This window comes from Hipposideros armiger, unplaced genomic scaffold (genome assembly GCF_001890085.2).
Source record: "Hipposideros armiger isolate ML-2016 unplaced genomic scaffold, ASM189008v1 scaffold_264, whole genome shotgun sequence".
Lineage (NCBI taxonomy): Eukaryota > Metazoa > Chordata > Mammalia > Chiroptera > Hipposideridae > Hipposideros > Hipposideros armiger.
In genome coordinates, this window is record NW_017731614.1 from 958,828 (window position 1) to 970,386 (window position 11,559).

At 43.6% G+C, this 11,559-nt stretch overlaps 1 protein-coding gene across 5 annotated transcripts in view; it reads left to right on the plus strand.

Moving 5' to 3' along the window:
* Positions 1-11,559, plus strand: part of NT5M (5',3'-nucleotidase, mitochondrial) — a 79,490-nt gene that overhangs the window by 2,376 nt on the left and 65,555 nt on the right. For all 5 annotated transcript variants that reach the window (XM_019656757.1, XM_019656759.1, XM_019656758.1 and 2 more), the window contains exon 2: positions 1,644-1,744. In XM_019656757.1, the coding sequence (XP_019512302.1) occupies positions 1,644-1,744 (101 nt within the window). The remainder of the gene's footprint in view (positions 1-1,643; positions 1,745-11,559) is intronic.

The window sequence follows — 11,559 nt, forward strand, 5'->3', positions numbered from 1 at the left end:
GCCAGCGTGAGCGGCCAGCAGCCACAGTGAGCGGCCGTCCAGAAGCCGGCGACTGATCTGCCTCACCCAGGAAGAGCGCAATGATGTTGCCAACTTGGGCCAGTGAAGCAACATCCTCCACAACTAGACTGAAGAACAAAACAACAACTTGTCTGTTCCCCTTCCCCCAATTCCCCAGCGCTGTTCCTATCCCCCTCCCCAAGTCCCCAATAAAAATCTTTAAAAAAATAAAAAATACCGCTCTATCCGTATTCCCTCTGATCTTCACAGTGCCCTGAGAGGTAAGCATGGCAGAGGTGGAAGGTAGAGTTCATTTGAACTGACTTAGAATCTCACACTGTTAGGACAGCTGAGGAACTGAGCCCAGAGAGAGGAAGTGCCTTGACCAGGGATTCAGAGCAAGTTAGTGAAGGAGGGAGGGAAAGGATGCTGGGACACTAATCGCTGAGCTGAGATGGTTAGCCCAGGGTCACAGCAAGAGCTAGGACTTGGGACGCCCCCATTGAGCATGTTTTCTGCCACTCTCCACTGCCTCCGTGTGAGTTAGAAGTGCCAAGTTTAAGTTCTGACAATATCGCTTGTACGTCGCCTTGAAAAAAATCTGTGAGCCTCAGTTTCCTCATCTATAAATCGGGGATAGCCATTTTTACCCCATGTGGGATGTGTCAAAGAGAGAGTATATGTTAGCAATAAGCACTATTTGCTAACCCCAAATAGTTCACAGAGTATTGCCAGTGTGATCTCAGTGTGCTGCGCCCGTTCATGTGTGTTGGTGGCCCTTGTTCTGGAGTGTGTGGCTTCTGACCTGGCGGAGGCACTTTCCACATAGTACTGCTGCTCAGAGGCTGGGGTGTCTCTCCTCCCACTGTCACTTTCCCCTTGTCCTGGCCCTGGAGGGTGTGGCATTCTGCACACTTGGTGTTGCCTCAGCAACAGGAGGTGGAAACTCCTGGCCTGGGAGTTGAGAGATGGGAGTCTCTCCGTTTGCCCACTGTTTTACTGTGTAGCATTAGGTGAATCCCTTCCCTCCTGAGCTTCAGTTTTCTCGTATGTAAAAAAAGGTCTGAATTTTATGCTTTCCACCTTCAAAAGCAGCAGACGTCTTTCTTTTAAACAAAGGCATCCCAACGCATAACACAGATAAAATAATTGTTCTGGTTGACATGGACAACCTGGAGCCCTGCCCAGTGCCCCCCCCCCCCCAAACGCAGCAGTGCTCTTAAGGATCTCTGAGTTCGTCCAGTTCTGCAATTTAAGGACTCTAGTGCCATGGCAAGACCTGGTCCACCTTCACAGCCTCCAGCATGCTTTTTAGAATCAAGCAAATGTGGTTCCTGAAGATTGGTCGCAGATGGCGCCAGCTGTGCCTCCAGCAGACCAGGCCTCAGTGGCCACAGCCCCTGACACCTGAGCTGTTTCTGCTGGATTCTTGCAGAAGTCAGATCCCTCATGGAGAGGGACTGGAACACAGACAAGCTTCATGCCATCCCCTCCTGCCCCGAAATATCCTTGGGTGTGTGGGAGGGGGGTGAGGGGAGTGTGGAAGCCCCACTCTCTTCTTGTCAGTAGCCCTTTCCAGCTGTGATATCCGAGAGGCAGGGTGCTGAGACCCTGGAAGTCACATGCTTCTCTCCTCTTCTCAGGAGAAGGCCATCAGCATATGGGAGTCGGAGAATTTCTTCTTTGACCTTGAGCCTTTACCAGGAGCTGTGGAAGCTGTGAAGCAGATGGCCAACCTAGAAAAGTAAGTTTGTCTTCCCGCTCCAGTGCCTGCACCTTCCTGCCATCCGTCTCTTGCTTCTGCCACTCCCTCTCTTCCCTCCCGTCTCTCTCCTCACCCCCTGCACAGGATGTGCCCATTCCAGCCTCACTGGACCCAGTAAAAACCTAACTGAATAAAACAGACTCTGCTTGTAGGCTATTAAGATGGTTTGATTCAGTAACTTGAGAAAATACCAAGTCTAATTTGACATGGTTCACTGGGTGTTGAAAGTTAATTTATTCAGCAAATATCTGAGAACTGACCTTAAGATACTGCTGGGCACCAGTGACACAGAAATGAACAAAACATGGTTCTTGCCCTCATGGAGCTTATAGTCCAGCCAGAGAGCAGACATTAAACAAAGAATCATGCAAGTAAAGATCCTCACAGGGTGTGATAAGTGCTGAAAAGAAAGAGTAAGGTGTATGAAGAGGTTATAGTAGATCTAATGAGAAAGGGTGGCAAGGAAGCAGGAGGAGTATTGGGTGAGGTATTTCTGTTTTGTTCTGTGAAATGATTGCTTCTGTGGACTGAAGCCCCTATTCCACAACCATCGCATACCATCCCCTGAAATCCATTAGAAGTTACAGATGATGGGCTTCCCTGAGAACTTTTTTATTTTTTTTAAGATTTATTTTATTTTTTATTTTTTAGCTGAGCCATCCTGCTACCTATTGGCAGCTTAGCAGCAGCTTAGCTCCGGCTGGGCATCGAACTGCTGTTGCTCAGAGCTCACACTCTTGAGCAAGCTCTTAACCAACTGAGCCACTCGGCCGGCCCTTTTAAAGATTTTTATTGGGGAATTGGAGGGGATAGCGTTGGGGAATCGGGGAAGGGGAACAGACAAGTTGCTGTTCTTTTGTTCTTCAGTCTAGTTGTGTAGGACGTTGCTTCACTATCCCATGTTGGTATTATCATTGCGCTCTTCTCGACTGAGGCAGTTGCTCGCCGGCCATTGGACGGCTGCTTATGGGGGCTCAAGGCAGCTCACAAAAGCTCACACTAGCTGCCGGCCAGCCCCACTGCAGCCTATGCCATCGCCAGCAACTCACTGGCAGCCCAGCTCCAGGTTGAGCCGTTGTTCACCATCTTAGCTGTAGAGGGCGCAGCGTCACTGGACCTCATGTGGGATCCGAATCGGGGCCCAGCTGCTCAGAGCTGGCGTCGCAAGCCAACTCTTAACCAACACGCCACTTGCCTGGCCCCTTGAGAACTTCTTTAAAAACAGCCTTATTGAGCTATAATTCACATACCATACCCCCATTTAGAGCGTACAGCCCTATGGCTTTAGTATATGCACAGTTGTGCAGCTGTCACCATAGTCAATTTCTGAACATTTTCATCACCTCGGAAGAAACTCTATACTCATCAGCAGTCATGCCCCATTTCTGCCTGCTCCCTGCAGCCCTGGGCAACCACTGTCTATTTTATGTCTGCAGATTTGCCTGTTCTGGACATTTCATATAAATTTTAGACAATATGTGGTCTTCTGTGTCTGACTTCTTTCACTCAGCATAGTGTTTCCAGGGTTTATCCATGTTGTAGCACAAATGAGTACTTCATTCTTTTTATTTTTTTTAAAGTGAAATCCGTATTTAATGAGGCATTTAGATTGAGAACCACAGCATTTCCAAACAGAATTCCCTCCTCTGCTGAGACATAATTTTCTGATTTGCATACCCTATGTAACTTGTTTTTAAAAATTGAGGTATAATTGACATGTAACATTATGTTTGTTTCAGGTGTATAACATCATTTGATATTTGTATATATCGTGATTATTCCTTTTCATTGGTAAATAATATTCCATTGTATGGATATGCCACATTTTGTTCATCTGTTAATCAGTTGATGGAAATTTGGGTTGTTTCTACTTTTTAGATTCTAAGAACAATACTGCTGTGAACATTCACGTGTAAGTTTTTTGTAGTTGTATATTTTCACTTCTCTTAGGTATATTCCCAGGAGTGGAATTGCTGGGTCATATGGAGAATCCATGTTTAACAGCTTGAGAACTGCCAAACTATTTTCCAAAGTGGCTGCGCCATCTTACATTATCACCAGCAGTATTTAAGGGTTCCAGTTTTTCCACATCCTCGTCAACACTTGTTAGTGTCTTTTATATTCTAAGCATCCTCGTGGGTGTGAAATGGTAGCTCATTGTGTTTTGGATGTGCATTTCTCTGATGGTTAAGGTTGTTGAGCATCTTCTTGTGTGCTTAGCCATTGTATATCTTTTTTGGAGAAATGTTTATCCAAGTCCTTCACTAAGTTTCTCACCTGGGCTATCTTTTTTTATTAACTTGTAAGAATTCCGTATATATTCTAGATAACAACTCCCTTATCAGATATACGATTTGCAAATGTATTTTCTTATTCTGTGGATTGTTGTTTTACTTTCTTGATGGTGTCCTTGGAAACACAAAAGTTTTTATATTGATGTAGTTTAGTTTATCTATTTTTTCTTCTGTCACTTGTGTTTTTGGTGTCATATCTAAGGATCCTTGGCCTAACCCATGTTCACCAAGATTTGCTCCTACATTTTCTTCTAAGAGTTTTATAGCTTTAGCTTTTACATTAAGGTCATTGATCCATTCTGACTTAATTTTTGCACATGGTGTAAGGAAGAGGTCCAACTTCATTCCCTTTCTTGTGGAAATCCCATTGTCCCGGAACCATTTGTTGAAAAGACTTTTCCTTCCTCTCTTGAGTTGTCCTGGCCTCCTTGTCAAGAATCTGTTGAACATAATGTTAGGATTTATTTCTAAATTTTTATAACTTTTATTGGTCATAAGTTTGCTTGAATTTAGCAACCTGAATGACAAATCAAACATAAGCATGATTTGGCCTTCATTGTACCATATAAAAACCTCCAAAAGTTGTCAACTTTCACAATTCTAACACGATAAATGGGCATCAGAGAAACATAAACTGCCTAGAGTTTGAGTTGTATCGTGGACTTGTTTGGTCAATAATTTGCATTTAGATTTGAGTCCAGGTCCTGCAGAGAGTATATTTTATGCTGGTTTATCATTTCAACTTGACTTATGGTAAAGTAGTGTTGTGTAACTTCTTAGAGGCAAAGAAAATGTGCATTGCACTGAAGCTTTTCAAACTCGATTCTGTCTGGATCAGCATTTCTTGGACCCCATTCACCCGACTGTATTCTGGGGAGCTAGATAAAACAGTGGTTAAGATTAAGTCTTACCTGCAGCTAGGCTGCCCAGGCTCAGATCCGGGCTTCTTTAGAGTCTTTTGTTTTTTTAAAGTGGAATCCGTATTTAATGAGGCATTTAGATTGAGAACCATGGCATTTCCAAAAAGAATTCTCTCCTCTGCTGAGACATAATTTTCTGATTTGCATACCCTATGTAACTTGTTTTTAAAAATTGAGACGTTGGGCAAGTTTTCAAACTTTCTGGGTCTCAGTTTCTTTATCTATAAAATGAGGATAATGAGAAAGTCCTCAGTATAGTGCCTGGCATAGGTAGGTTCTCAGTAAATGTTAGTTGCTGCTGTTATTATCCTGCAAGATTTACTAGGTATGCAAAAATAAAAGTATTCTTTAACCAGAACAGGTGGGGAAATGCTGAATAAGGTTTCTTTACTGTAGAACTTTTCAGAGCTTGTCGTTTGCTCATGTGCCTTGTGACTCTTCACTGCAGAGGATGTGCTTTCTTCAAATGTGTTCTTGCCTGGGACACTTCATTGCTTCTCTGTTAAGACTTCTTTAGAAATGCTAGTCTGGGAAGTGCAAGTCTAGGCCAGGGGTTGGCCAGCATTTGAGATGGAAGAGCCTCCAGGGGTCAGCAAACTGCAGCTCTGAAGTAAAATTGAAAATGAAATAAAACTATCATAGTTTCATTTATAGAATTTTTACAGGATATTATTCACATAATAGTGATTATGTAAAAATATATTTATGGCTCTCGAATAATTTTTAAATTGTTGTGAGGGACAGAATAGGCTCTTCCAGGGGTCGGGAAACTTTTGAGACGGAACTTACCCAAAGAGCCACATGTGGCTCACGAGCCGCAGTTTGCCGACCCGTGGTCTAGGCCATATAGTGGTCCTTTACCTCCAGTTGGGCTCTCCCCTGGGGAGAAGATTTCTACAGTCAGTCATTGCCCCAAGATTGGATAAAGAGAGGGGTCTAGTCAGTAACTAAGTGAACAGCTGTGTGTCCAGTGCTAAACCAGACAGGCACCAAGGTTGCAAACGTAACTTAATGAAGATATGTCAAACACCTGCTCCAAGTTAGGCCTTGCACTGTACATAAGAGAGCTTTTGCCTTCAAAGAGTTCATGAGTAAACAAGTGACTAGGATGTAGTTGTAAAAGTGCTATAGTGGATGTGTGAGTGGCGGGTGGGAGTTCAGACAGGCACCGTCTCTCTCCCCAGGGAAGGCGGTGACATTGAGCTGTCCTCTTGAGAATGAAAAGGCATCTGCTAGGTGGAGAAGGCCAGGGGCTTTCAGGGAGGAGGGGAACAGTGTGAGTCAAGCCCTTCTCAGTCCACCTGAGGGACTGTTCTCAAACAGCCTCCTTGGCCTGTGTGGGAGACCCCAGGCATTGCCTCACACCCTCAGAGCTTTCTGCGAATATCTTCAGCAGCAAGTAAGTCTTCAGAATTATTCAGTGATATACGAGTAATCATATAATGAAAAACTCATACGGGGCTGGCTGAGTGGCTCGTTGGTTAAGAGTTAGCTTGGGAACACGAGCTCTGAGCATGAGGGCCACTGGTTCGGATCCCACATGGGCCAGTGATGCAGCACCCTCTACAATTAAGATGGTGAACAACAGCTCGACCTGGAGCTGGGCTGCCATGAGTGGCTGGTGATGGTGTAGGCTGCATTGGGACTGCAGGGGTCTGCCGTGAGCTACGGTGAGTGGCAGGCAGCCAGCGTGAGTTGCTGTGAGCAGCCGTTCAATGGCCGGCACCGATCTTCCTCAGCCGGGAAGAGTGCAATGATCACAATACCAACATGGGCCAGTGAAGTGATGTCCTCAACTAGACTGAAGAACAAAAAGGACAGCAACTTGTCTGTTCCCCCTCCCTGAGTCGCCAACGCTGTTCCCTCCCCCAATTCCCCAATAAAATCTTTAAAAAGCAAAAATCAAACAAACAAAAACTCATACAATGTGAAACATGGGGAAAAATGTGAGTTGCCTATTTCCCCTCTCTCCCTTCATACATCCCCCTCAATCCCATTCTTTTTGCCCAGGTTAACAATTTGAGGTGTGGGCTTCCAGACCTTTTAAAATGCATTTACATACTTAATTGTACATAGATTTGTAAATTTATATGTTCCACCCTGCAGCCAGTGATATTTTTAAGCCAAGTTCTGGTGAGGTTGGTCCCCTCTTAAAACTCTTTCTTGGCTTTCTAGCCACACCCTAGCCCTGCTGCCTTCTGACCCCTTTTCATCTGCTCCATGCACACAGCAGAAAATCTACCCCATGGACGTGCTCAGCTGCTTGTTTCTGGTCTCACGGCCTTTGTTCTGATTACATCATCTTGGAATGTTTCTCCCCAAGTTCTTTGCAGGCCACTTTGCATGGCCACATTGTTTTTATTCTTTAACCCTATGCATCTTGAGTGTCACCTCCTCAAAGAGGCCATCCCTGATCACTGCAGCTGATGTGGCCACCGTCCCCTGTCAGTCATTCTGCCCCATCACCCTGGGTACATTCTCCAAGCTGAAATTGTGTATCTGCGTTTGTCTCTTTCTCTTTCGAAGTCAGCTCTCTGAGGTCAGGGATTGTCTTAGTTATGGCTATATTCTCAGTCCTTAGAGTGATACCTGGCACATGGTATACACTCTGATTTTTGCTGAATGAACATGCGCATAATAGTATTTTTTTTTAAAGCAGGAATGGGGTCCTCTATATTATTCTGTAGCTTTCCCTTTTTCATTTAACAATATGTGTTGCATATCTTTCCATATCAGCACTATAGAACTATCTTATTCTTTTGAACTGCATACTGTTTTATCATATACATACACCATAATTTATTTAAAGATTTCCATATAGGCATTTAAGTCATTTCTCACTTTTTGTTGTCTATCAGGGCTACAGTAAGAGTCTTGGTATACATGTGCAAGTACAGTAAAACCTAGGATTACGAGTAACTTGATTTGTGAGTGTTCCGCAAGACGAACAAACATTTCTAATACATTTAACATGGTAAATGAGCGATGTCTTGCAATACAAGTAGTTTGTTTCTGGAATGAATAATGCTTGCAAACCAAGGTATTACTGTATTTCTGTATAGTTGTAGAGGAGCTGGGAAAAGCCATGTGCATTTATAATTTTGATAGATACCCAGTGATACATTTTATCCTTTTATAGCAGATACCCCCCCCCATAACAACTAACACAGTATATTCCACATAAAATGCCCTCAGTCAATGTGAATTGTCCTTTAAAGGGACATTTGGTGGGTAAAAATAGCCCAGACTTATTTGGAGTCAGTGCCAGCAAATAAATGAGTCCTATCCAAATCTTTCTAATGTTTAGAATAGAATGGATTTCGGTGTGTGTTGAGAAAAAGACATTCATGATGTCTAAAGCCATAAGTACTTTCTGATGTGATTGTAACTGGTTCCTGAGGTCAGTCCTTAAGAGAAAGTCGAAAAGTGTTTGCTTGAAAAGTATATAGCTTATGGTTAATTTTGGAAAACTAAAATATAGGATAAAAAGTCATTTATAGGGCCAGCCGAGTGGCGCGATGGTTAAGAACTGGCTTGGGACGCCAGAGGGCCCCGGTTCAGATCCCACATATGAGGGCCAGTGACACTGCCCTCCACAGCTAAGATGCTGAACAACAGCTCAACCTAGAGCTGGGCTGCTGTGAGTCGCTGGCGACGGCGTAGGCTGCAGCCTCTGTGGCAGTAGGTTGCCATGGGCTACAGTATGTAGCCAGCAGCCAGCGTGAGCGGCCAGCAGCCGCAGTGAGCGGCCGTCCAGAAGCCGGTGACTGATGTGCCTCGCCCGGGAAGAGCGCAATGATGGTGCCAACTTTGCCAGTGAAGCAACATCCTCCACAACTAGACTGAAGAACAAAATGACAGCAACTTGGCTGTTCCCCTTACCCCAATCCCCCAGCACTGTTCCCATCCCCCCAATTCCCCAATAAAAAAAATCTTTTAAAAAAAAAGTCATTTATAATCTTACCACTTTGAAACCACCACTTTCTTACATTTTGGTGTTTATGCTTCAGTTTTCTTTCCTATATATTTTTCCATAGTTGTTATCATATTGTATATAACTCCAAACATGTATTAAGCAGTAGCAGTATTTGTCAAAATAAGTCTTTGACGTCTTAGGGGACTACTTTTGAGGGAAACACCCGTCATTTAGAAGGTAAGTTTAGATGTGCTTAAACCTGTGTTTAAACATGGCCTTCATTACTCTGTTGTAGAGCCTAGGATGAGGCAATTGATTCATTCATTCACTAAACAGATACATTTTTTATCACTTATCATGTGCCTGGCACTCTGCTAGCACAGGGGGTGTACTTATAACCAAGACCGTAAGGGCTCAGGCCTCAGGTGGGGAAGATGAAAACACGTAGACAAAATAATTTTAGATTGTAATAAGCTTTGTGAAGGAAATAAACAAGGTGATGTGTGAGGGAGTAATTGGGGAAGGATCTACTTCAGATGGGGTGGAAAGGTGTCTCCAAGGAGGTGACATTTGACCTCAGGCCTGAAAGGTAAGAATGACCTAGCTAGTGAGGTACCAGGGGTGGGCACTCCTGGCTGAGAGATGAGCAAGTGTAAAGGCCCTGAGATGGGCAAGGACTTTGCTTGTTTGAATAACATAAAGGAGACCAGTGTGGCTAGAATTAGGTCAGTGTAGGGGGATGGGACGGTGGCGTGGCAGAGGATGGGGCTGAAGAGAGAAGGACGTGATCTAACTGAAACGTTTTAAAAACATAGGTTTGGGGAGATAAATTTGGATAGATATTTCTCCAAATAAGATATGTAAGAGACCAACAAGTGCATGAAAATTGGCCTTGACATCATTAGTCATTAGGAAAATGCAAACCAAAACCACAATGAGAAACCACACCCACTAGAATGACTATAATAGAAAAAATACAGGGGATGATATGTTGGAGAGGATATAGAGAATTTTGGAACCCTCATCATTGCTGGTGAGATTGTAAAATATGCAGCTGCTGTGGAAACACTTTGGAAAATATCTCCTAAAAATGGTAAATATGGAGTTACCATAGGACTTTTGGGAACATACTTGAGAAATGAACACACATATCCACACAGAACCTTGTGCATAAATGTTCCTAGCAGCGCTATTCACAGGTAGAAACAACCCAAATGTCCATCAATGATAAATGCATGAAGTGTGGTATATCCTTACCATGGGATATTATTGAGCAATAAAAAGGCATGAAGTACTGATACATGCTACAACGTGGATGGCCCTTGGAAACACTATTTTGAAGGAAAGAAGCCAGTCACAAAAGACCATATGTTGTAGGATTCCATTTATATGAAATATCCAGAATAGCAAGTCCACAGAGACAGTAACTGCTCTTGGATACAGTGTTCCTTTTTGGGGACATGAGTGTGTTCTGAGATTGGTGATTATTGTAAAGCTCTATAAATATGCTAAAATTCATTGAATTATATACTTAAAATGGGTTGCTCTCATGGTATGGGAATTATATCTCAATGAAACTATTTTACAAAATCAGTCTAGTCAATTAAAAAAAAAGGACCAAACTAGTGATACATTTAAGAATGTGAATGAATCCCCATAATAATGTTACTGGATGAAAGAAGCCAGTCCAAAAAGAGTACATACTCTATGGTTCCATTAATTTAAACTTCTAGAAAGTATAGTTTGATTTATGGTGACAGAAAGCAGATCAGTGGTTGCCTGGGGCCTAGGAGGTGAGGTAGGGACAGGAAAAGATGACAGAGGGGTGCCAGGAAACTTTTGGGGTTGGATGTGTTTATTATCCTGATGGTGGTGGTCTGTGTTTTACACATGTCAAAACCTACCATATCAAGCCCTTTTAAATATGTGTAGTTTATTGCATGTCAGTTATACCTCAGTGAAGCTATTTGAAAATAATCAGTCTAGATGCTTGGTGGGGAATGGCTTGGGGGCGGAGGAACCAGTCACCGGTGTTTGCAGTGAGAGGTGGCTCCGTTCTGGACTGGGTGACGACCATGGACAGCAGATGACAGGGTTGAAACCTGTTTTGGGGGGACAACCCGCAGGACCTGGTGATGGATACTGGGCATGGAGAAAAGTTAGGAAAAAAGATGATTTTTAGTTTTTTTGCTAGAAAAGTTAGGTATATTTATTATAATAGTGCCATTAATTGCGGAGGACAGTTTTTGGGGGGTGGGTAGGGAGAATCATGTGTTCCATTTAGGAAATGCTGAGTCTGAGATGCCATGTTCAAGTGGAGATATTCAGTAGGATATAAGGATGTAAGCCTGGCGTTCAGGGAAGATGCGAGATAACAGAAAATACATATATTGGTCTCTGCTCCTCGGTTCCTGACATAGAGCTCGTAAAACCCTTGTGATTTCCTAAGTGATAAGAGCACTAGGAGTATCTCTTGTTCTAATGAGGGGACTCGGGGTGGCTCCTGGATGGGGGCTGGTCACCAGGAAGACCAAGCTAGGATTAGAAGCTTGGAATTGTCAGCCCCACCCCCCACTTCTCCAGAGAGGGGCTGAGGGCTGGAAATGGGGTTAATGATCCATCGTGCCTATGTGAGGAAGCCCCCGTAAAATCCCAATAGCATGG